The sequence below is a fragment of the Durio zibethinus genome, chromosome 17, assembly GCF_047325235.1.
Source record: "Durio zibethinus cultivar Kanyao isolate XHJ-2024 chromosome 17, ASM4732523v1, whole genome shotgun sequence".
In the NCBI taxonomy this organism is placed as follows: Eukaryota; Viridiplantae; Streptophyta; class Magnoliopsida; order Malvales; family Malvaceae; genus Durio; species Durio zibethinus.
Genome location: NC_143178.1, coordinates 10,237,713 through 10,265,473, shown reverse-complemented (window position 1 = coordinate 10,265,473; position 27,761 = coordinate 10,237,713). Strand labels below are relative to the sequence as shown.

Sequence of the window (27,761 nt, the reverse complement as noted above, 5' to 3'; positions counted from 1 at the left end):
GAGCATCTAAGGAAGGACTCGTAAGCCTGTGCCATCTTGAAGCTAGTGGAAGAAGGGAAATCCAAATACTTCTGGCAAGAAAATGGTGTCTTATGGACCAAGGGGCCTCGAGTGTTTATGCCGAGAGCAGGAGGGCTGAGACAGATGCTGATAAAAGAATGCCATGACACCCCATGGACGGGACACCCAGGCTGGCAAGGCACTTTAGCGTTACTGAAACAAGGATACTATTGGCCCCACATGCGACAAGATGTGATGGACTACACGAAGACTTGCCTCATTTGCCAACAAGACAAAGTCGAAAAGAAGAAACCTACGGGCATGCTGGAACCATTATCGGTACCCACCACACCGTGGGAAAGCATCTCCCTCGATTTCATTTCGAGCCTACCCAAGGTTGGGGATCTTGGAACTATCTTGGTGGTAATTGATCGGTTCTCCAAGTATGCCACATTCATCCCCGCTCACAAGTATTGTACAGTAGAAGACACAGCTTGACTATTGTTCAAACATGTGATCAAATATTAGGGCCTCCCTCAAAATATCATCAGTGATAGAGATCCGAGATTCACGGGGTCCTTTTGGAGGGAACTTTTCAAGATTTTGGGGTCCCAACTCAACATCTCTTTGAGCTACCATCCTCAGATCGATGGCCAAACGGAACGTTTCAATGGATTGTTGGAAGAATATTTGAGGCACTTTGTCCAAGCTAACCAAAAGGACTGGCCTTCATTGTTGGACGTTGCTCAACTCTGCTTCAATTCCAATAAGAGCTCTTCCACTAACAAGAGCCCATTTGAGGTGGTCACTGGATAACTACCAAGGCTACCCCACACTTCCTTGGAACAATATGGAGGAAAGAATCCGAGAGCTTTCAACTTCAGCAAGGAATGGAAACAAAACACAGAGATTGCACAAGCTTACCTGGAAAAGGCATCCAAGCGGATGAAGAAATGGGCAGACAAGAATCGCAGAGCTCAACATTTCTAAGTTGGTGATTTGGTTTTGGTCCGGCTAGTTCCAGAACAAACCAGGTTCTTAAGAAAGAGAGATCGTAGACTGGTGCGCAAATATGAAGGTCCAGTAAGGGTCATTTCCAATGTGGGGAAAGCTTCTTACAAAATCGACCCACCGAAGTAGATGAAGGTGCACCCAGTATTTCATGTAAGCAACCTGAAGCCTTTCCATACAGATCCTACAGATATTAGTCGAAGGGAGCCAACCAGAGCCGCCATCACCATGAAGCCACCCTCAGAGCGTCGAGTCGAAGAGATTTTAGCCGACAGGGAAACCAAGATATCTCGAAGACTAGTTCGGGAATACTTAGTGAAGTGGGAGGGCTTAGGACTAGAAGAAACCAGCTGGAAGAGAGAACACGACCTCCAGAGATTTCAAAGGAAGATTGAAGAATTTTAAGCTAGCAAGTCGACGAGGACGTCGATAGAATAGGTAGGGGAGGATGTCATGAGCCACCCTTGTATAGGGCCATGACCGGGACTTAGGTTGCCATGAGCCACCCACGTATAGGGCCATGGTCGGGTAGATCCCTTGTGCTAGGAAAAGTGTCCCCATTTCAAACATTGTAACGGTTACTGGTAGCATAGCTCTAAAAGTTCTAAGGCTCTTTAGGGGGGTGAGTCGACAGCGTAGTGTTGGGCTGTCTCACCGGGTGCTATGCGAGCTTAGGTCACCCACCAAGGGCTGCCCCCCTGGCCCTGGTGATGGTGGGAGGTCCCGATGTATGATTCCCGTTTATAATATAATTCACCTCGATTGAATGCCCGATTATTACCTCGATGTGTTTCTTTCTTTCTCGATGTGAATGTGCCTTGTTGTGTGTATGCTTGAGATTGACCTTGATATATTGTGCCTAATTGTGAAGGCTTGAGACTAACCATGGTTTATGGTTATTTGTTCAGATCTCGATCTATTGAAGGCTGACTTAGGTGGAAGCATCCATTCAAGTGCCACATGGGCTAGTGCTTGTTGAGAGAAAGCTTAGTCCGTGACACAAACTCTGCTAAATGTTGAAAAGTCTAAGTGATCTCTTTATATTTGAGAGCTTGGTCCTTAAATCTATATTTTTGTTTTTACTACATAAAAAAATTCTTTAAAATTTTTAGTTTTTACCAAATAAAATTAAAATAGCATTCCGTAAAATATAATTATTAGTACTCTGCCTAGATGTTAGAGAGTCATCAATGATTATCATTTAAAAAATATATTATTTTATTATTTTTAAAAGAAATATTCTAATCAATTTTAGATGAAGAGATTATCTTTGAATTCTACCTTTACGTCAAAAAATTTAAAAGTATTTCTTTAATCTAAAATTTTCATAATACTCATAAATAAAGTTTCCTTTAGATTAATTTTATTTCTTAAAAATTAAAAGAATTATTATTAAATCTTAAAATCAAACCATTTTTATCCAAAACCAATGATAGTGCATAATTAATTGGTACCAATTTTATGGGCATTGTAGGGATGCTAATCATTCTTCACACGTAATCGACTCCCAAGCCCAATCTTGTTTTTGTAAACCAAAACCGTCTTTTTAATAAAGCTCTAAACCCATTTTATTAAAAAGATAAAATTTTTAGGTGACCAATCATGCCCTAAAAAAGATTGGTGTGACTCTTCGTGTTTTTATGATTCCTAAATTTTTATGTTTAACGATCGAGTTTCTAGACTAATACGTTATGACAACTATGTCATTAATACTAAACACAATAAGCTAGACATCCCTTAGCCAAATTGTTGAAACCAAACACCTGAAAAGCCAAACCCCGACCAAAACAACTCTTATCCCATTATGTTATTGGTCTTGCTTACATTGCTAAAAAAGATATGAAAAAGGCTAAGCTGAAGCAACAAGTCAACAATGTTGTTCTAGATGTTCCTTTTCATTAAAAAAATAACCAACTTCTTCCTCAGATTTTCTTGATAAAACCAATAGGATCTTTTTATTCTTATGATGTAGAATTTTGCTCATTTCAAGGAATTCAGAAAAGATTAGTACAAACACAACTTAAAAATCCCAAACCCTATTGATAGAGATGAATATGGAAACCAAAAAAAGATTTCTCAAGTAGAAGCAATATTAAATTGGCAAATAGAAAACTTTATTCCCTAGAATGTAGCCCTTCATAAGATAGAGAACAAGTTAGACCAAGTGAGCTAACATTTTAATCAGAATTTTGTCAATCTTCAAAATATTATTCTTAACATACAAATGTTTTTTGTTTTTTGAAAAATCAAGACATTTTGCAAAGAACTACCCAAAGTCTAACAAAAAGTCTTTGAAAATGATACAGGATATTACAACTATCTTAAGTATTAATCTCTCAGATGATGATCTTGAATCACTATTCTTTCTTAATGATAAACATACTTTTTAATTGCTGTTTATGATCAACCAATATGTTATGATAATTTCTAGTCTATGGATGACCATTCGAATGATGATGACCAACATTTTGAGTTTATGTCAATCCAAGAACTCTAAAAAATCCAAACCATTATGCCTTTAAAAACACCTTTAGCCCCAGTTCAAATTTTCACACATAAATACTTTCTTCCTATAAGATTTACTACTTTCTTTTATACTAATGCAACCCAAACCATAGCCAACCTCATTGTCTTACTGAAATCCCTTTGGAAAAGATAAAAAACCTTTTTACGAAACTACTGACAAAAATATTTTCTCTATAGATTTTATTAGTAAACCATTTATCATTAAGATTTTCTAGATTGTCAAATTGCTCAAAGAATTTTAGGATCATTACTTTCATAGAAAAACCCAGTTATTGGTTTTGATGTTATTACCAATATACCAAGTTTAAAGCTAAGTAAAAAATGTATAAAATTTGAAATTTATTTTTAGCCTTGGAAACACCTTTCCAACCTTTTCACCATGTTAGTTTAGATAGATTTGTTCTAAGAAATCAAGCAATAGTTCAAAACTCATATGCAAACTCTCACTCAAAATTTCTTGAAAAATGCAATAATCCATTATGGCAAAACCTTGAATTCTTCATCATTCTTCTTTTTAAGAAGAATAAATATATTAATTATAAAAATGTTAGTCATTTAGGTATGAATCCAGATCACCTCAAGTTAGCCATTGAAGAATGTTCGCAACTCTAAGCTCAAGGTTTAATTGAACCCACTTCTTCACCATAGGCATTTGAAGCATTCTATTCTATGTGAACAAAAGATCAGAACAAGTTCAAGAAAAATTAAGATTGCTTATCAGTTACAAGCCTCTTAATTTTTTCCTTATAGAAGATAAGTTTTCTTTTCTAATAAAAAAATGTTGTTCGTAAATTTGGTACAAGCAAAAATTTTCAAAGTTTGATCTTAAAACATAATTTTGGCAACTAGGTATACAATCATAGGATTGATACAAAACAATATATTGTGTCTTTCAACATCACTTCCACTGGACAATTATGCTCTTTGGTTTCAAAGTAGCTTTACCATTGTTTCAAAAAGTAATGACAAAAATATTTGCTCCAATCTTTGAAAATGCCCTCATTTACATTGGTTATATCCTCTTCTTTTCCTTAGATGTGATAACTCATGCATAATTACTCAACAAGTTCTAGATGATTGTGTAGCAATATGAAATAATGCTATTAAAAAATAAGATGATCATTGGTGCAATAAAAATTGATTTTCTTGGTATACATTTAAAATATGGATAGTATATTATGCAATCCATATTGCATAAGCTTTTGAAGATTTCTCAAATAATCTTTCAAAAAGACAAGTCCAATAGTTCCTTAGAGTAGTGAATTTCTTATAGATCTTACTCAGATAATCCATCTTTTTAGATAAATGCCAAAGAAAAAACCTCTCAGATGGTCCCAAAAACAAACATAGTCAATAAAAATGCTTAAAGTCAAATCAAAGTCTATTCCAGCCTTAAAGATTCCCTCAGAAGGAAAAGAATCTTATAGACTAATACAAGTGATAAATTTTGGTCCACTATTCTCTTTGAAGAAAAAGATGGAAAAAAATAGATATGTGGATTCAAAAGTGACAAGTTCAAAGATTCAAAAATTCATTATCACTCTACGTTGAAAGAAATTTTAGCAGTAAAATATAAATCCAAATATTTGAATATCACATCATTGGTTATCACTTCCTTATGGAACTAGACACGTCAGCCTTTAATCAAATTATGAATTAAAAAAAAAAAACAAATGCCTAATGCACAATTGTTAAAACTTTTTTAATGGTTTTCAACGTATTCTTTTATTATGAAGCATATAAAAAGAAAGGATAATGTTCTCCGAGATATGTTATCTAAACCTTCAAATACTTTGAAGATAATTTTTATCATTGTAATGATGAATCCCTCATCATCCTCCTAGCATATTCCATTTCAGACATCCAAATAAGAAATTTCCCTCAAGATATCTAACAATAAATAGTAAAAAAATCCCTTGATAGTAGAGCAAAAGAACTCATTTATAAATTCTAATCTATTTTCATACGAGCTCATGCTTACCATGGACTTAGATCGATTGGCTTATACCCATAACATTCTTTTCTCCATTTTTTTCAAATATCTCACTTAAACTTCCTATACAAAGAAGCTTTTATCCTTTTGTGGTACTTTTGACAAATGTACACCATTGCCATTGAATTTAATGTGTCAAACCTCTATTGTGAACTTTTCCACTTGAACAAAGAACCTTTAGGCTTCTAGGTCAACCATAACTCAAGATTTTTTATGAGTGGTTTAAGCTTTTTCACTAATGGCTCTAATACACCATACACATCAAATGTATCTCTCTATATTATAATGTTATTTTCATGTTTTACAGACCATGCTAGATAAATGATGATGATACAGTTAACTTTAAGGCATATTCAAATATTTATACCTAACCTTTACTTTCTATATTAAAGATTGTACCTATACCATGAAAAGTTTCTACTTCTACTCAAAAGACTATAAAATCAACAAGCAATACATTCCCAAGATTATTGAAAAATTACCATCTTTTAAAAAAGAACTATGGTGATGGTACCCCTACAATACAACTAAGAGTTGCATAGTCATCTTATTAAGTAGATCCTAACATCTTCTTAAACTAATTGGTGGAGTGGTTTGTTGCAAAAACTTATGAATTTTGATATCTTGAGTTTTATAAAATTGATGCAACTTCTTGCAAATTGATATTGGCAAGATCTGAGAGGCATCACATGGATAAAAGAAATATTTGGACTAAAGCTTTATGATCAATGGTTGAAACCCTAGGAAAGAGATCCAAAAAAAATTAAAGAAAGATTGTTCGACTGGGATGATCAACACATGTCCAGACAATACAGGATCAATTCAGAGAATGAAGATTCTTTCATATTATCTTTCATTTTTTAATCCAAGTTATGTATAATTATGTGCAAGTTTGTTCACTTTGTTCAATGTGTAAGCGTCCAAGCTTAAGCTTTTCTACTTTAGCTCCAAGACAAATCATGTTAACTCAAGTCAAACTTGTGTTATGCCAACATCATGTCAACTTTGTGTCAGCATTAACTTTGACAAGATGTCAACTTTGTGTCAAGTCTACTGTATAGCTGCTATATGTCAAAGTCATATCAACTTTATTAAAGGCACTTTGATAAAAGAAAACAAATCACCTCTTTATTAAAGCTACTTTAATAAAGTTACTTTAGTATTTTGTTTGTATTTTTTATGGCATAATCATAGACCCCTTAGGTTGTATCATGTCCTATTCATTTATTTTTCATTTCTATTTAAGCTTGCAACTCCTTCCTCAATATGGCAAAGAGTTTAAAATCATAAAATCACTTGTAAGAACCTATTGTGAAATACAAAAGTATGTGTTTCTAAACTCTCTCTCTTTTGGCTATTCCTTTCCATTCAGGTCTTAGTCTTAGAGTTAGATCTTAACTTTTATATCATGATTTGTAGTGATACAAGTTAGTATTACAGTGATACACGTTAGTATGCATTACAATTATCATATTATTATAGATCCTTTACATCAAAATTATTGTAAAGTTATAAACAGACCATTGATCTACTTAACCCAAAAAGTCACTATACTAAAAATACCAAAGTAAGCTACAATAGTGAAAGGCATAGTTTCGTAAAAATAAGGCCACTAGCTAGAATACCTTGGTATTATACTTAAACTGTTAATTGCTTATGTTTGGCATATCCTTGAGGAAAGTAATCGATCTTCATTAGATGATATCATCATTCAACAAAGAGGTGAGACCAACAAAAGATGAGACCAAACAACTAACAAAATAAATGAGGTTGAAACTCTTATACCATCTAACTCATTGGTCTCAACCCTTGTTGGTCTCACCCCCTCGTTGAATGGTGATACCATCTAATGAGAATCAGTTACCTTTCTGAAGGAGATACCAAATATAAACAGTCCACGATTTAGGCATAAGATCAAGGTATTATAGCCAGTATTGGTGTTCAAAACTAAGTGCTCTCCTAGCATGACATCGAGTTGGTGGCTTGACTTTTATGAAATTATGCCTTTCACTATAGTAGCTTACTTGAGTATTTTTTGGTATAGTAACTTTTTTTTGTTAAGTGAACCAATGATTTGGTTACACCTCTATAAGAATTTTGATGTAGAGAATCCATAACATCGTAGCAACTGTAGAGTATATTAACTTATATTACTGCAAACCATGATATAAAGGTCAAGATTTAACACTAAGATTAAGACCTGAATGGAAGGGAATAGCCAAAAGAGAGGGAGTTTAGAAATATGTACTTTAGTATTTCACAATAAAGGATTTTTATAACTGATTTTATGATTTTCACAATTGGACTTGGCTAAAATTTTAGGAGATGTATTGAAAGTTAGGTTTTTGGTGTATATTTTTGGAATCTTTTTGGTCAAATAGTGAGATAGAGATTTAATTTCAACCTTTTGACACAACAGCTTAATTACTAAATAAAATTTAGGTTGTAAATGTTTTCAATTTTAAATTTAGCCCTATTTATAATCCTTGCTGCGAAGAATTGTTGGTTTTTTTATTTTATTTTTTATGAAATAACATTTATTTTTTATGCTGATTAATTGACTTCACTTATGCTATAAATTAAGGCAACAAAGATGGGTAATCACTTATACTAGCACTAGTGGAGGCCTAAGTGATGGGCAAGAATCAAAAGACTATATAAATAATTAAGCAATTAAACAATTAGATCAGCCACATACCAAAATATGCCTAAATAGCATAAAACCCTAACTATAAATTCGAGTAATTAAGAACAATAACAGAAAACGTTAAATATAAATTTAAGCAATTAAGAACAATAACAAAAAACCATAAATCAAATATGCCTAAAAATGAAAAATTGTAGAAAACCCTAAGGCAGAATATGCTTAACTTTGAAAAAAAAAACATAAAACCCACAACCACAAAATGACTGACAATAAACAACAACAAAACCCAAAATATGTGTACATATTATTCACCTTACATAGATTTAATAAAAAAAATAACAACTAACCTTCCAAATTTTCAGACCTTAAATAGAATAAATTCTTGGAGCGTAATCAATTGAACCAAATGTTGGTTACCTTAAAATAGGCTGTTAAATAATGCTGACCTCACAAAAATTAAGAAATGAAATTGAATCAGTGATTGAAATAACTTGTCTGGGTGATTATGGTTAAGGACGATTTGTTCTGGGTTTGGAGATTTTTTGCTTTTTCTGATTTGAGTTAAACATATATTTTTTTTCCTAAATAACTTTTCATTTCTTTTTTTTTTCAAAATAGTAATAAAAAAATCTAAATCAGCATGAAATTTGTCTAATTAGTTGATTCATATTTTTTTTATGTATTATTACGATGTGTAACATGCACATCTTATTTTTCGTTAGAATAAATTTTACATTGTTATAAATCAATAACATTTGATCTTTATTTGTACAAATTAAAATATTTAATTATGAATTGAGTAATCACCCAAATGTTTGATCATAATTTGAGTATATAACCTATTTTTAATCAAATATTTAGCATTATTGTTTATCTCGTGAAAAGATTTATGCTATATGATTTTTTTTTTTTGTATTTAAAATTATCAAAGATTGAAATTTTTGTCAGTAAAAGTATTGTTTACATAAAATATATTGTTACTTGATGGATGGGGATGCTGATTGTATTTATTTTCATAAATTGAGATTTAATTTTTAAATGTAAAAAATAAAAAGAAATTAGTGAAATAGATTTAAAAAAAAAAAAAAAAAGAGTGCGAATAAGCAAAGAAAATGAAAAGGATGAAATAGTCAATTAGGGTGCATAAAATAAGTAAAAAAAGCAACAAAAAAAAACTAGATGGTTAGAAAAATAAAAAGGAAATATTAGATAATCAAATTTTAAAGCACTGCAATACTTAATTTAATCTTTATTTTTTCAAACAAAAACAATTGACCAAAAAAAAAAAAAACAATAAAAAACAGAAAAGAAAAGAAAATTTAAAAAGCGGTCTCGCTCTTTCTCCCGCTCCAGCCCCGGCCTCTCCCAATGTGACGTGAAAAGTAGAAAAAATTTACTGGTTTGATTGAGAAAATCAAGATGGAGGATTCCGGAGCTATTCTCTATCAAATCTCATGCCTCAAGGACATGCTCGATCAGGTACTCTATTTTCTTCTTTTTTTTTAATTACAATTTACTGGAATTTCTAATAAAGAATACAACAAATTTATTATTTAACGAATCATTGGTTAGGTGAATGAAGAAATCGAATCCAACATTCAAATGACGCGAGAGATAGAATCAGAGATCGTCAAGTGCACGGAGTTCGAAGCTGCTCTTTCTATCAGAGAATCCCAGCTTACCAAGTCGCTTTACATTTCTCATTTCGAAATCGATGGCTTGCTCTCTGTCACCGGTATTTTATTTTAGTTCTGTATTTTTACATTTTAATGATTTCTTTGGTTGAAATCTGTTTCTTTGATTAATAGATGATTCAAGAAATTCGCTTAAATTTTTGGAGGAGAAGTTGAGTTGCCTAAGAACGAACCGAGATGAGATGCTAGAAAGGATCGAAAATAAACGGTATCTGTTCATTTATTTATTATTTTCTCCTAAAATTTTCCATTATTCTTTGTCATTAATGAAGTTTTACAAGATTATGCAGTGGTTGTCTGTAAATTTTTTGAAGAATCATAAATCCAGTTAATGTCTCTCATAATTGCCAAGTTTATGCTGGCTCTTCCTGTGCAAGCTGCATTAGTTATTCATATCTTTATTTTCTTTATGAAATTTCTAATGTAGATACCATTTACATTTTTGTTTTGTTTTTTACAGAAAAGGATTTATCAAACTGTGCTCAGAATTTCAAAGGGAGATTGACAACAGTGAAACCAATGAACTGGTGACTTTGATATCGGAGAAGGAGCTTCTTGAAAAAGAAATTCATCTCTTGGAAAACAAAAATAATGCTTTGAGAAATTCAATGTCGGCATTTGTGGATGAAATTCTTGAAGACCTTTATACTTCAAACGCTGGTAATACTATCTTAATGTTTTCGTATTAATTTCCAATTAGTTGTCTGCAGTACATTTAGAAGCTTCCTAAGCAGAAGCATGCTGTTGCCTTCTATCTGTGGTTTGGATTATGTGCTTTTCTTTTCCTTCCGTTTAATTCCCGGAGTTTCTTGTCACATTTTGTTTAATGGCCACAGTTACTTAAAATTCATTTTCGTCTTTAGACTACACCATTGCCACCATATTGATACACTTCTCTCCTATTTTTCTTGGATTAGGAAACCTAGTAAATTAATGAATAGACGAAGTATACATTTCAGCTATAGAGAGTTTAGATAAGAAGCTGGGAACATCACAGATAGATGCAAAATTAACAGATAGACTCCTTCATTGTTGACCAAAATACGTGATGCTTTATTAATTTCCTTGAAGCAATTGGAGAGACTCTAGTCTGTTGCAACTCTGTTACCTTTTACCTTCAATCATCAATGTTCAGGATCTGCTTTTGTCATCATCCATTTTAATTTATAAACTGAGAAACCATTATCCATTTTAAAGACTAGATCAGCTTGTAAGCCCAGCTTGAGTGCCGGATACATTCTCCATTTTTTTTTAGCAGCCTATCAATATATTACCCTACGAATCTACAAAGATACCTTCAGCACCATCCTGGCTATTGGTTTGCCTGAGGATGGACTATCTGAGTTGAGTTTAATCACTATGGCTCAGCTGCCTTCTAGATGATGTTAAGATCAGATATAGACTTATGAACCGGGGGAAGAACCAGATGAAAAAATTCCAATGAATGCTGGATTTTATACTAATAAGGGATTCACTCCTGTCCAGGATACCTTCAAAGATACATTTCTTCTTGATTTTGTTATTTGGACCAGTACAAGTGTCTTACATATTACATCTATAGTTCTATCAGCCGGTTAAATCTCTATTTCTCATTGCTTTATCCTCCCCTTCCCACGGGTTCAGATCCTTCCATTACTTTCTAATATATCCATTATCACCGCTCACACGTGCGAGATCCAACCATAAATTGTGCTCCTCACGCATGTGAAATGAGCTAGCCGAACCCCCATTCTGATCGCTAAGAATGAAAGGGAAAAAAAAAAAAAAACTCTCCCTTCTATGTACAGTGTGCTTATATATGCACAGGCACATGCACCAACATGCACACTTCATACATTTTGCAAGGTCAAGGCAAAAAAGAGAATAAGGGTTCCAATGCAAGGACGCAGTGAGTTGAGGAAAAACACCTGGGATAATGTGGTAGGAAACATTTTCATCATTTCAAATTCTTCTTTGCAGGGAGAGGGAAGACATCACTGTAATTTGGTGTATGATAGACGAATGAAATGTTCCTTGGATGTTTATTGGATGCTTAAACATCAATCAAAAGAATATTTCTTGTTGTAAAGATATGTGAAACTATATTCTCTTAATAATTTTCATAGATGTATGATCATTTGATGGATGAAGCAGAAAAAGAAAAGTGTAGTAACTTAGAATGAATTGGGCTTCAAATTCACTGCACGATTTCACTAATATCTGACAAACAGCCATTCACTCTTAAAAGATAGGTGGATTTTTGCAAGATTTCTTTGACAACATATTAGACTTGTCCCTTTTTTCTGTTTTTTGCTCAGTGCAGCTTTACATGTTGAGATACAGAAAGGGAATCAGGATAATGAGAAACTAAAGAAGGATATTGAAGATTTGAAGAGAACATTTCTTTCAAGTGTCGTAAATTGATGATTATCTACTGTAAGTTCTTTTTTCTTTCAATTCCTTTTATAAAATTGACATCAGTTAATTAGTTCATTCACATTGATTTTCCGACGCATAAACCTTGATTTTCTAAGCCTTTTTAGGATTCTTTCATTGTGCCTAAGTGAAATTTTAATCTTTCGGAAAATTTTCACTCGTTGGAGCAACTATTGAAATTTGTCAAAAGTGGGCAATTCTTGGCAGCACTATATTTTGGCTTTGAGGCTACCTAGTGAGATCGAGGAAAGAGAAGGGGGGTGAGTACAGGTGACCACTAGTGCGAGATTGAAAGTTCATATTATTAGATGATGGTTAGAAAGGTTCAGTGGGGCTCAATTTAGCCTTAGGTATGGTGCATATACTATGTTTCTTCCAGGCATGGACCAAACTAAATAAACAATTACAGATGCATTTATATTTTGTTCGGATTCTCTACAATATTTTTGATCTGATCTCTTTGGAGGCCTACTTTGTTGAAGTCGAAGCTAAACTCTCCTGGCATCATGTGATTTCGTGAACCGAAGCCGACTGTTTTTTGACTCATATACTGATCTTATCTTGCAATTTGAACAGCAGTTGCTTACATGATTGACTATCGATATACAATTTGTAAGTAAATTATCTTGAAGTTTGAGACTAGTAATTAAAGCTAGACTCTTTTCAAAATTTTACTACCGTATTGAAACCAATAGAATTAGAAGAGGAGCTATCAAGGTAAACTTCTGCAGCAATGCAGAATTTCTTATTGATAGGTTGAGAGACAAGCTAGTCAAAATTTGACGCCAAGGTTTGTTGCAATACTATTAGAGTACAGACTATGAAACTGTAGTCAGAAAAGGAGAGTTCGCTGATCTCTCTTCCAAGTGATGTGCTCTGAAACTGTTCATCTCTGTCCTATAGGGGAAGGGGGCCCGCCTCCCATCCTTACTGAAAATTTTTGGAAGTATCTTGGTTTTGTCACTTTCCACTACGAATTTCAACTGTTTTAACTTCAATCGGTAGCTGATATACGGCTTTCTTTGAACGGGTGGGGATACGGAGCACAGTAAAGATCAATGTATTAACTGTGTTTAAACTTAGATGACTTTAGCTTTAGCGTGCTCATGATAAACTGGAAAGGATTTTTTTTTTTTTCCTTATTATCATAACCACTTTATCTAACAAGAATTATTGAAGTCGACTGTAGAGCTTTGACCCAATGGCTAGGTATTCTTGTTCAAGATTTGTGGGAGATTTGGGGTTTGAAAAACCGTCTTTCTTCCTAATTTTGCAATCTTATTAGGGATTTATCTGATATGATATTTAATTTTAATTTATTAAGTATTTAATTAAAAATTAATTGATAATAAATAAAAATATATATTACTTATAATTATTGCATTATAATTAAGGATGATATAAAAAGTTCATAAATTATAATTAAAAAACCATTCAAACATTTTTTTATTACAATCAATCAACTCATTCAATATTTATTTACATTTAATTAAGTCTTTATTTAGATTAAATGTTAACGGTTTGTCAACTAAAATAAAATTTTGTATGACATTAATAAAATAAATAAAAATTTATCATGTGATACAATTAATATATATAAAAATAAAATAAAATAAATATTTTTTCTTTTTTATTTTTTTTGTTTTTCTTTCTCTAAAATTCTTCTAAAGATTTCAATTTGTTATAATCTAGAGATTAATTGATTAAATTTTGTTATATGGCTAGTTTTCATTCATTTAAATGTTCAATTGAATCGAAATAAAAAATTAAAAAATTTGATTAATTATAATATATTATTAAAGATTTAAATTATTTTTGAATTATAATTCAAGGATATTTTTACACTTTAACTTATAATTAATTAATCATAATTTAAAATTATATTGAATTCATCATATAAAGTTCACATTTACTTGTACATAATTTTTTAACATAATTAAATAATTATAATCTTATAATAAAAAATTATAAGTAAAATGTATCATAAAATTATAAAAAATCTAATAATTAACAAATGAAAAAAAATTTAATTTAACAAAGACGTAATTATAAAAAACAAAGACGTAATTATCGAATGACAAACTGATTCAGTATATATAATGGTTATTCAAATGTAACTGTACCCGATTGTTTACTTTATTGGTCGGCGTCATTTCATCGGATAGAAAAGCTACTACTATAATAATTGAAATGATTGATCTTTTAGTTATATAAAGGGATAAAAAAGAAACTGTAACTTGAATTGTCAGTGCAAAGGTGGGGAAAGGGCAGTGGGAAACGGCTTTATCCAAATCTATCAAAGAAAGGAGGAGTGTAGGAAAAGCTCCATCAAGGAAAAAAGGGAAAGAAGGCCCAAGCGAGACCGAGGACAACACCAACAGAAATAGAGGTGATGGTTAAACGAAAGAGAGAATGTGGCTCAAAACAATGTCATAAGCTTAGCTTGTCATCCATGTCACAGACATCACCCATGTCTGTCGTGTGAACTTCACGTGTACAGCTATGTCTTTTCCATTTATGTATGTGCATTGAATTGAACAAAAGCTCACCCTGGGACCTCTTTTATGACCAGAAATATTAACCAAAAAATAAAATAACAAAACAAAACAAAGCACTTGCTTTTTGCCTTGGGGGTATAATTAAAAAAAGGCAATTAAGAATTTTCTATCAATAAAAAAATCATTCAATCCATATATACAACAAAAATCTTTCTTTTTTATTACTTAAACTTTATATATCTTCCCTTTTTTTATTAATTGCTTTCTTGATTTATTAATTTTTAGAGTAAGTTTCTGATTTCAATTTTTGTATCAATGAACTCGAACAGGCTGCTTCAGGTACAAGGATTGAGAGGGAAAGGAAAAATTTCTGTGGTTGCTGTGTGATTTAGAAACAGTGTAAGGCTATAAATTAGAAGCTCTATCTTTGTTTTGTGGTCCTCCACCTTTTAAAGTACAGTCCACTCGTGCCAAATAACCCTTGATGAAGACGTCTCTGCTCTGCAAGCCTAACTATTTTTTTCATTCCCTATTTTCCCCTCCTTGAGTATATAAATTACTACTGCGGGCTTCTTTTCGTATAGACTTAAAGAAATCAAGAAAAAGAAATGGAAAAAAATATGTGTAAGTGGCTAAGAAATTGGACCAAGAAAATGGCCCTAGGATTGCTTACAGATGTCGCACATATGAAGTTTGTTTGGTTTCTGAACATATTCCACATGCTACGATTGTGTTACTTAGCATGCCAGTGAGGTAGGGTCCAAAGTGCAGTGCCTGGTGAAAAGAGACACATAAACACATCTCTTTTTTGAACCACATTTGGTCACCTTTATTTGGGCCTTGGTGGAGCCTAAACCATTCCTTTTCGTTCCTATAAGAACACACCCTCCCTTCGCTTCTCTTTTCATGCAAACCCAAAAGAAAGAAAAAAAGAAAAGCGTCAATCATTATTCTTTCAAACTTCAAGAATGATCCATCCATCCAATAGAGAGAACTACTGAGAGCAAAAAGGTTCACCGAACTACTCTTGAAGCCAACCAATAAGATTCTAGTAGAAAAAGAAAGCAAATAAATCCCACAATTTTGATAAGAAGAGATGAAGATGAAGAGTTCTACAACGGGAGGGTCTAAGAGGAGGTGTCCATTCAAAGTAAATGGAGGGTTCCTCAGGGAAGAAAGGGGCAGGCTTTACATAATAAGAAGATGTATTATTATGCTTCTCTGCTGGCAGGACTGAAACAATATATATATATATATGGAGAAATTTGAAGAGAATTCTCTACAGATGCTACTAGGATGTTAATTAGCTACTAGTTTTAGATTTTCTTTTATCATATGTGTATAGCAAATATAAGGATCATCTTTTGTTTTTTTTTTTTTTGTTTCCTTCACTGCTCTCCTAGGCTTCTCCTACTGCTTGGTATAACAACTCTTTCTTTGAAATTATGGTCAGAATTTTACTTTATGCTTGAAAACTTGATTCAGTGCATGAATGAATCCGAATTTCTAAGTTTTATCTTTGATCCGTTTTCTTTTACTTGTTTCATGGTTAGGATGATTTTATTTCTTTCGACTCCTCATAATAGTTATAGAGATTTGCTTCTCAGCATAAATTTTCAACTTCTTGGCTGCCTGTGAAAGAAGGAACTCAACCTTTTTTTTGGGTCAAAATCTTATCATCTTACACGTTTTGTCCAATGAATTAGGGGGAAAAAGAAGTAATCATATCTTATAGTTAAGTATTTCTCTTTGCTCTCTCTCTTTTCCATTTTTTTAATTGTTTTTGTTTCTAATTTTTAATTTTTTTTTCTGGTGATTACTTGAATTTCAGTATTCCGCAATAGAGCACTGGGACTTGAGATCAGATGCAGGCTGGTAATTACATCAACTCAAATATTATTCACTTAAGAAATGCAAATTGGAAACTTAACTGATGTGTTACAGTTTTGTTTCATTTCTTCTTTGAAAGAGGTTTCGACTTTCATGCTTGAATGAAGGGAAGCAAAATCTAATGCTATTTCTTGTGTTAGTGGCTAAGCAGCTCTTAGGAACCAGCACTTCCTCTCTTTCCCTATAAATTATGAACTATGACTATGTTTAAAGAAAAAAATCACTTAATTATTTCACTTTTCTTAAATAAGTTTTTATATTTTTATTTTATTCAAATAAACTCTTCTATTTTGATTTGTATCCAAATAAATTTTTATTTTAAATAAAAAATATTTATGATATGAATTTATTTAAATACAAATTAAAATTTTAAATGCTTATTTAAATACAGATTAAAAGTTAAAGATTTATTTAAATGTAACACATAAAAACTTAAGTACTTAACTAATTAAAAGGGTTAATACTAATTTCTCATATTTCTTTAAGTTAGATTTTTTGTTATCTCTTAGATTACGATTGAAGTTTGAACTTAAAACCCTTAAAGTCAATTTCAGTACCACTAAAACAACAGCATGCTTTTGAGTTCTACTTTAGCTATTTGTTGCTTATTTTCATTTTTCTCCTTTATTTAATTTATATATATAAAGAAAAATCAAGAGATGTTGTAGGGCTCCTTACTTATGATGAAGGATTAAAGGAAACGAAAAAAAAAAATGCATCTCCAAAACTTGGGTGGAAGCATAATTAAGTGGCTGATTCAACACAGAGAGTGGATATAATAAAAGGAAATCTGGAATTACACAATTAAATCAAAAGTAAATTGTGGGATTATATAATCAAAAGTGTAATCATTAATGAGATCGATCAAACTATTAATCCTCACCCGTGCTCTCATAAAGAATCTATAAAAGTAGATTTTGTTGACTACATGCATGTGAGAGAATATAATTTCTTTCCTTTTTGTCTTGACTCTTTGAGAGTATTTTGTCCCTTGCATTTTTTTCCTTTTTCTTTTTCTTTTAAAATTTTTTATGCATATGAAAATCAAATTTAATTACCAGAGAATGGTAAAATCTGAGTAAACCCAACCAACTTTTAAATGATTTGAATCGAAATTTAGTTAAATTCAATACAATTCAAACTTAAAATTAACTCAAATTCTAATTCAACAATCAACAACCTAAAATATTGTATATATAGCCGAAATATATTTTCTAAAATGTTTTAAGTGTCTTTTACAAAGTACAAAGGTTTGAAACATGAGCTTACATTTGTGTTAAATAAATAAAATTTGGAAGTATAAAAATAAATTTTGAAATGAAATTAACAAGAAAAGTCGATTGTTTTTAGGATGGTAATAACTGCCCTTTTCTGTTTACATTCTGTTGGAAATTTTGCATAAGAGCAATCAAATGTCCTAAGATGGGCGATTGAATACCTTATAGGATCATGTTTTGTGTGAAAATTTACCTATGATATTTGAATGCCATAGCTCTACCGTTTGAATTCCCATATTGAAAGTTCAAAAATTTTCTACTTTTAGATACAATGCTTCATTTTAAAAATTGGTGATTCTTCACTTAAGACATGTTTTTTCGTATAAACAGGTGTAAGTATTATATTATGGAGATAACGTTTTCAAAATTTCGTACACCACAGTAGAAAAACTACTATTCTATGGAAAGTTTCCTGAATTGTTGTACCTAATAACATGCATTAATCACTTCCCACCAAAATTTAACAAAGTTTTAATACAACACAAAATGCTTAAATCGAAAATTTAGTTGTCAAGTCAATATAACCTCGTTTTGTAATAAAATTTACTGTAGAGTAAACTATGCACACTTGTGGTCCTCTCATGTTGTCATTTGCTTAGTCGTTTGTCACGAGTCAAGACTTAAGTTTCAAACTCACGTGATTTCGAGATTCGGATATTTATTTATTCGACGTCTCATATCAGTCTAACCGTCACGGTTCACACTCTTATGAGGTATTATCCGTTCTGATCATCTTGATCTCACGATTTTATCTTACAAAAGGCATCTCATAAGATTAAAGTGGTGTGAGTCTTTTTATACCCCAATGACTTTTCGATTATGTTCGATATGAGATTCATAACTCTTTCTTAGGTCCGTAACATTCTTCCGCACCTAATCTCGTGATGTTCTCATCACAGAGGTTGACCACCCTGCCTACCTCCCTTGAGATGCTTGACGTTGATCGAATGATATATGATTGGTTCTGATACCACTTGTCACGGGTCGATACTCAAGCTTCGAACCCGCACGACTTCGAGATCCGGACATCCACTCATCCGATGTCTCAAATCAGCTTTCTTATCATGGTTCACACCCTTGTGAGGTATTATTCGCTATGATCTCTTTGACCTCATAGTTTTTTTTTACAAAAGGCGCTTCACAATGTTGAGATGGTGTGAATCTTTTTATACTCCAATAATTCTCTTATTATATTGGATATAAAATTCAAGATTCTTTTTTAAATCCGTGACATTTTAACGAAAATTAAGTGCCGCTTCATTTAATGACACCAAACTTTGTCAGACGTCTGCTATTTATCAATACTGTAAATAATCAAAATGGTTGGACGCACGTCAAAAGATCATGTGGTAAAGAACAGAGATGTTGCAATTGAAAGTCCCACATGAAAACGACACGTTATATAAGGATAAGATTTAAATTGTCATTCTACTTGTGCTTAAGACGAGAAATCAAATTTATCACTTATTTTTGAACCAATGCAATTTTAACATTGTATATATCTACTTAGTTCAAAAATGATTAAAAGTTAAAATATAATTCCATTAATTTTTTTTTCACAAAAAAATTCTTTTACCATGTTTTTTTTTTTTATATTTTTTAACTAAATTAGATAATAATATGATAAAATTGCACAATTCAAAAAATGAATTGGTAAATTAGATTTATCACTTTAAAGTAAAATGATAAATTTAAACTTTATTCTCCGTATAATGTATCCAATTAATTAATACATAAACTAGATGTACAGTTGTCACTTAAAAGTTTGCCACCAACATGAATTTTTGTTGTAAGACTTACAGAGGTTTCAGTTTGTCTCAAAACTTCTAATTATATTAATAAAATCTTTTAGCTAGCATATTCATTTATCCATTTATTAAGACTTCACTTGACGGATAAATTTTAGACTAAAACCACAAAAAAAAAAATCCATAAACTTGATTATTTTATTTAAATAAATCTTTATAGTTTTATGCAACTAAATAAGCTCTTAAACTTTAATTTGCACACAAATAAACCTTTAACCTTTAATTTATATCCACATAAATATTCAACTTTTAATTTATACCTTAATAAACTCTTAACATAAATCAATTTTTCATTTGAAATAAGAATTTATTTGGATCTATATAAAAAGATAAGTGTTTATTTGAGTACAATAAAAATATAAGGGTTTATTTAAGAAAAATAAAATAATTAAAGGGTTTTTTTATATTTTAATAATAAAAATATAAGCTCATGTCATATTAAGTGTATTAATTTTAGTAATGAGAAATTTATCAACTAATGGATTGGCTTTAGAATTTTATCACTATAAATAAGAAGTTTGAGAACAAAATTGTTACTTTTGAAACTTTGACAGTGAAATAATATTTGGAGCAAACTTTTGAAGATAAAAAGTTCAATACCCTTAATTAGTCAATGACAAAATTTCTTAGATCCAACACACACACACACACACAAGTACTTGAAATTTTGGAATGTAGGTTCAATTGCTTTATGTAGGTGAATGCATTTTCTTACTTAAAAGGTCAAGTTCAAGTTTATTTATTTCGATAATAATATCTCATCTTCAACTTTGGCAAGTTGTAAGTTTGGTTTGAGTCCACTTTATGGGGAAAAAAATAAAGTAAAAAACCATAAAATAATATATATATATATATATATTTATATATACAAAATTGGAATAATCGAGTAAAATTAATATAAAAATAATTGAAATATTTAAACTGAGAAAATTTTGTTATTGGAAGTGAGGATGCGGATAAGGATGATAGGACTCCAACCCAAACCTATTTGTTTCACTAGTTATGAACGCTCTACTTGCCACCAAATCAATAGGTTAGGTGGGGTATTCGTTTTCAAGTCAAACAGAAGATCAAACACGACGTGACATTCACATGTGCATATATCATCCAAAATTACTTTGATGTAATTGATGTGTGATTGAAGAAAAAATTAAACTTTAAAATTAAAATGCAAAACTCAATTAAGGTTGACATTTTTTAATTAAAGGATAATATCTTAAATAGCTTTGTATTATTGTGATTTATCGAATTTAATATCTAAACTAAAAAGATTACTAAATAGATATCTAAATTATAAAATCGTATATTAATTTAATTTAAGAGTTAATTCCGTTAGTTTAGATATTGATTTGATTATTTTAATCAATAAAAATTTATTATATGAACAAAAAATGACATGTAAGCATTATATAAATTGTTTATATGGTTAAAAAATCTAAAAAAAATCGAATTAATAAAAATAAATTAAATTCCAAACAAATTAATTCTCCTTTAAACAGTAAAACCTAAATTTAATACCTCAACCGTAAATCCCAAATTTAAAGAACCCAGAGAAATCTAAGTAAAGAAATTTAAGTCAAACCCTATAAGACATGTAAGCATTATCTTTTTCTTGTTTTCTTTTACCATCAATGTTGGGTTAAGATTTGTTTCTAGCTAGACAAAGTTCATAGTGTGCGAAGTGGAGAGACAAGAGGTGGCTTGTTGGGAAGGAGGGCAACATGGAACAGAACTTTAACATTTGTTGGCAAAATATTTTACTACAACAAAATTTCTCCACACAACTGTGCATCTGGTCCTATCTTCCTTGTTCAACTGGGCTAGCTCCAAAGGGCAATAGTAATTTTGTTGTGTTATATCCACACGTGCGCCTCTTTGAATTTATACTTAGCACTTTTTGTTTCTTTAATTTCAGGTGCTCTTATCTAAAATTTTGAGTTTTGAGCTTTTTTTTTTTTTCTTTTTATTGGTTTTAAGGATATTAAACCCTCTCTTTATTTGTTTGCTTAAATTTGTTTAAACAGGTGCACTTTTTGTTTCCTTGTTTGGTTAAACAGAAAACAAGAAAAACAAGAAAACAAGAATTTTGCTTAAATTTCTTTTGGGTTCTTCGAATTTGTGGTTTAGGGTTTGGGTATTAAATTTGGGTTTACTGTTTAAGGGAAAATTAATTTATTTAGGGTTTAAAAAAATTTTTTTACTTATTCAATTTTTTTTTTAAATTTTTTGATCACATAAGCAATTTATATCATACTTACGTGTCATTTTCTATCCACATGGTAGATTTATTGGCTAAAATAACCAAGTTAGCATCTAGGCTAATGGGGTTAACTCTTGGATCAAATTGATTAGATACTTATTTAGCAATTTTTTTTTTTTTAATTCAGGTGCCAAATCCAACAACTTACAATAATTCAATGGCCACTTAGGACATTATCCCTTTAATTAACTGTTAATATTTGTATATCCAAAGAAAACATCTCGAGTAACACATGATGAAGTGCACATGTATGCCATATATACATGTTTGCTCAAATTAATTAACTATGACATAATTGATAGTTGATGTGTGATTGAAAAAACATTGAAGTTAAAATGTGAAACACACAAGTTATCATATATTAAAAAAAAAAAAAGGAATAAGGGTGGAATTATTTGAAAGAAGAAAGTTTAAGGATGATGAGATGTGACGGAATATTGTTGATTTCATGTCAAAAAAAATATATAAGATCAACTAAGATGTATGTATGTATGTATGTATGTATGTATGTATGTATGTATGTATGTATTTGCTCAAATGTACCATAACAAAATGTGTCTTGTGATTAACATCATGATGGCTAATTGTAATCACTTATAGTCCTCTTAATTAGCATGTACCTTTTCTAATTGAAATCCATTCTTCTCAATAAATTTAACATATTGATTTATGTAGTTAAGAAAAAACGCAAGGAAGATATCTTAACAATTATTAAAATTTGAGAATTCATTTTGATAATCTCAAACTTCAATCTTGAAATAGACAGGATAAAATTTGTAAAAAAAGAAAAGAAAAATTATCTTTCCAAATACCTCGTGTGTTAGAAACAAAATTCCAAAACTAAAACCTAGAATTCTTTTAATTTACATTTTACACACAAGAATGTTGAAATTTTTGTACTCTAATGTCAAAAGAATTTAAAGAGAAGGGTTTAAATAACCCATAAAAATAATGAAAAAATTACTCTCTTTAGTCCCATTTTACATGTTGGTGTTTGACCTTTTTGTTCAAAAAAAATTCAATTTTGATCATTATTTTTTAAAATATTATATTAATAAAATAAATTTTTAAAATTTTAAAATTCAAACTTAAAACTTTTATTTTAAAAATTTTTTTAGTTTTATGATTTTATTAAAAAAAAAATGATCAACTTTAAAAAAATTTACTTTTAAAATAATTTTAATTTTATAATTTTATTAAAAATAATAATTCAAATTGAATTCAATGGACTCAAAAAGTCAATAAAAGACATCGGAGGATGGAGAAGCAATTGAATTTTATGTCATGGATTCTTGAAAGTAGAAACATATCATCATCATCATCATCATCATCGTTGTTGTTGTTGTTGCCGGTGTTAATATTGTTATTGTTGTTATTATTATTATTGATAAAAAATTTTACATCAATATTAATCAACATGTAATATTGGTTAAATTTTCGTCCCAAACAACAACTTATACTAATTTGATAGTAATTTATTCTTTAAAAAAATAAATATCAAAGTTAATTATTTAATTGCACAATAAAATACTTATTTTTTTGTGCCATTAAAATCATACCACCTCATATATATTTTTTTCAAAAGTAATATATATCTAACTAGTATTTAAACATTTTTGCCATAAAACTAATATTTTATATTCACTCACTAAAATCAACTCACATTAATTTACCTTCACATCTATTTATTTATATGCAAAATTAATGTAATTTACTTTAAAAAAAAAAAAAGGAAATCTAAACCACATGGATTGCAACAAGCTAAACCTAGATATTGTTCTTCATGCAATCCCTCATGGTAGTGTTGGAAGAGACGTTGGCCAACATGAGAGTTGGACTAGAAGTAGTGATAGAAATAACGAATCCATAATTTTTTTTTTAAATGTTTATTTATAATATATATATATATAACACTATCAACAAATTTATCAATTGTCAATAAAAAAAAATGTGTCTAGTGAGATATTATGAGGTGTTTAGGGAAATTTTTCTTTTAAATTTTCTTTTTTTTTTTAATGTTTTAGGTGTCTATAATAAATTTTTAAAGGAATTCAATAATTTTTTTAAAAAAATTTTTAGGACGTTCAAAGACACCAAAACTACAACATAAATCCGCTTCTGTTTTCAGCTCTATTATTCCCAATTTGAGTGGAAAACATATTCATCAATTTGTAAGAACATGCAAATCATTTTTACTTGGATAAATACCTTTGTTATTTACGATCATCGACAACTCTTCCTTGAACTTAGAGTCGCCTCCTCCATTTTCGATTTTGGGCCTTGATTTATAAAACCTAGTGAAAATGCATGGTAGTAGTTCTAATTTCATAATCCCAACTTACCAGCCACCCCAATAATTTTTTTAACCTTTTAGTTTTTTTTTTTTTTGAAATAAATAATTATTAATTTTTAAACAAATAAATTAATCTAATCAAAATAAATTAGTAAAATAATATAATTTATAGATAAAGTATTAAAATTTTAATTTTAATGACTGGAATTGATTATTAACTGTCTCAATTATAAAAAAATTAATGAGAGTTTTTATTATAATTGAGTTCATAAAACTATGATATTATTATTTTAGTGGGTGTCTAAATTTTTTTTTTTTAAATAATCTTAATGTAATTTAAACTCAAAAATAGAAAACTAATAAAAAAGAAATTAAATATAAAACACGAGGTGAAGAAAAAGCAGCGAATGTGGATTGCACAACCCACGCCGGTTAAAGAAAGGAGAACTCACTTCAGAACAGAAGCGCGTGGCAAACAATAACCAATCAACAGTGACAAAACCGGAAACGCGTGAAGCAAATGTGATAGCGATGGAGAAGTAGCTGATGTAAGGACAAGACCGCAGAACAGACAAGGGCAACCCCACGTGGAAATCTAAATTTTCTTTTTGGGAAAACCGAATCCTTGACCCCACAACACTTGTCTGATTGATTTTATCTCTTGAATCGAACATGGGTCCCGCTTCTCTTTCCCCCGCCACCCCCTCCCCCAACCCATAATTCATAATTGAGCCCCTTATCAAACTTTCCCTTTGGACTAATCAATGTGCTTTGATGACTAACCATGGTGATTTTGATGGGCAAAGACCACCTTATATTTTTCTAATTTAAGACTATTTTTCTAACCTCTTTATTTTTTAAGCCATTTGTTTTGTACATTCATCTTTCAATTTCGTACAAACATTACAAAAATAATTGATGCAGAAATTTTGAGTTGTTATTACGTACACGAGTCAATATAGTGTGAAATTATTAGTAAAATCTAACTTTAACATAGGATGAGATTATTCAATTTGATTATGATATAATATGATTAATTTAAAAGTTTTTATAAAATTAAAAATGTTTAACATAAAATTGATATAATTATTATAAAAATATTAATGGTCATTTTGACAATGAAAAATCATCTTATATTTTTCTAATTTAAATTTATTTTTTACATTTTAAAGTCATTTGTATTGTACAATCATATTTCAATCTCACAATGATATCACAAAAATAATTGATACAAAAATTTTAAATAATTCTTTTGTATAGAAGTCAAATCAATTTAAAACTACTAGAAAAATCTAACTTTACAAAATCACACGAAATCATTTAATTTGATTGTGATATAACATGATTATTTCAGAAAGTTATTATTTTTCATAAAAACAAAAATATTTGACATAAAATTATTGTAATTATTGACGCAAACATGATTTTTGAAATTAAATTTTTACCTTAAATACTGAGAATATTCGAATATACTTCTCTTTTTATATCGCGATTCATACGTAGAATTATTGTTCTTCTTGATAAATGGCTAGCTAATAGCTCAATGTGAAAATGGGAATGTACGCTAATCCTTTTTGAATCTTGGATACCGCTCTTTAATTAAGGCTATGCCACCTATCAAGAGAGAGAGAGAGAGAGAGAGAGAGAGAGAGAGAGAGAGAGAGAGAGAGAGAGAGAGAGAGAGATGTTATGGCTATCTTCTCGTTGCACTCTCTCTTTTTTTTTTTTTACCTTCTTTTAGCATTTAATTTAGTTTATTTGTCAAAAATCAAGCTAATAAATTGCTATAAATAAATATTATAAATACACGTTAATGTTATTTAAATTTTATCTTAAACTATAGTTACATTATTTTCATTAAATTAAATTAAATTAAGTTCTTGTCATATCTTTTGAGGGATCGAGTGGAGAAAACAATTAATAGCTTAATTTTATCATATAACTAAATTATAAGTCAATGGTAAATAAATAGGCACGTCATTTTTGTTATAAAAATTTTTTAAAAATGAAAGATGTGATAGTTTTTTTTATCTACTTGTGAAACTAAAAAAAAAAAACCCTTTCATGTATCAAATTTTTAAAATCTAATCACCAATTCATCTAGTCTATATACTTAATTTTGTAAAGAATGAAAGGGGGAAAAGGTTGGATACCCACTTGACATTCCTCTCTTTTTTCAAAATCCATTTTTTTACTTTGTTTTTTATTAAATTTTTTTATTTTTTAAAACTTTTTAAAATTTATTTCTTATTAGATAAATTTTGTAAAGAATAGTTAATTAAGATATGAATGATAAAACAACTCATATTGAATTGATTTCGATTCGTATTGCTCTAATATAAGTGCTTTTTAAAAATATATGATATTAGAGTGATAATTTTTTTTAAAAAAATTGAATTAGATCGAAGACAGGTTTAAAATGTTCTACTTCATTTCGAGTGTCATGTAGCATGTCTTTCTTTTTCTTTTTTATTTTCTTTTTTTAAAGCTTTTGATTTTTTTAGATTTTCTTTTTAATTTATTTCTTACTTTTGTTTTTTTATTAGATAGATTTTGTAATAAAAAAGTCAATTGAGATAAAGATAACAAAATAACTTGTATCCGATGAGTTTGATTTGCAATGATCTAATAGGTACTTTTTTTTAATTAGGGATAACTGAATTAAGTTTTTTTTTTAAATCAAGTTCAAATAAGAGCAACGTTTTGGATGTTATGTCTTAGCCTTAGTATCTTACGAATTTTTTTTTTACTTTAATTTTTTACTTTTTTTTCTCTCCATGCAACTTCATTTTTCCTCGTCTACCTTTCTAAAGTCCCTCGTTCTTTCAGAACTCTCTACAAAACAATATGAGAAAATAATCATGGTGGTGAAACAACAGACACTCTGATAAGATGAGGTTCAAGGAGAATATGCATTCATATTTACTTTTAATTTGTGTTTTGCATTTTTTAAATATTTATTTCAAAAGAAATACACTTTTATTTGTGTATATATTGTCATTTATTAAAATTAAGTATAAAAATTTTACTTCTCTCATACTTAAAACATAATTTAAAAAATGAAAAAAGTCTAATTTTAGTGTATTAAAGAATGGAATAGGTGGGTTTATGCAAAAGTCTTTCTACTAGCAAGAAAATCAAAATTTAGAGAACTTGGGATTTGTCGAATAAAAGTGCTAACATTATGACTATTCAGAAGTAGTATTAGAGAGAGAATGATTCGATTTTGTTGGTGGAAGATCAAACAACGGAGAAAAAAGGTTTTCAAGATTCTTAAGCAAGGAAAAAGTTGCATGTGATGAGCTTGATGGAAACTAGCAAGAGCGGCATAAGCAAGACTATGGCAAAGAATGAGCAAGAATAACTAAGAGATGAGCTAAAAGCTGATAACAGAATGGATAAATATAAGAAAGAAGATGGTGATGTCATTTATTAATCTATTGGGGTCA

At 30.0% G+C, this 27,761-nt stretch overlaps 1 protein-coding gene and 1 pseudogene across 3 annotated transcripts; both read left to right on the top strand.

The window, feature by feature from the left end:
- Positions 1–9,466: 9,466 nt before the first annotated feature.
- On the top strand, positions 9,467–12,951 carry LOC111288553 (uncharacterized). Of its 2 annotated transcripts, XM_089745819.1 has the most exons (6): positions 9,467–9,656; positions 9,750–9,912; positions 9,986–10,079; positions 10,332–10,531; positions 12,174–12,286; positions 12,394–12,533. In XM_089745819.1, the coding sequence occupies exons 1-5, from the start codon at positions 9,597–9,599 to the stop codon at positions 12,272–12,274; spliced, it is 618 nt and encodes a 205-aa protein (XP_089601945.1). In that variant the 5' UTR covers positions 9,467–9,596; the 3' UTR covers positions 12,275–12,286; positions 12,394–12,533. The 2 variants fall into 2 exon arrangements, with proteins under 2 accessions (XP_089601945.1, XP_022735222.2); XM_022879487.2 differs by having other exon boundaries at positions 12,174–12,951.
- Positions 12,952–15,628: 2,677 nt separating this feature from the next.
- On the top strand, positions 15,629–16,903 carry LOC111288546 (small polypeptide DEVIL 4 pseudogene; annotated as a pseudogene). Its single transcript, XR_016328969.1, has 2 exons — positions 15,629–16,518; positions 16,616–16,903. The product of XR_016328969.1 is annotated as a small polypeptide DEVIL 4 pseudogene (transcript).
- The last annotated feature ends 10,858 nt before the right edge of the window (positions 16,904–27,761 follow it).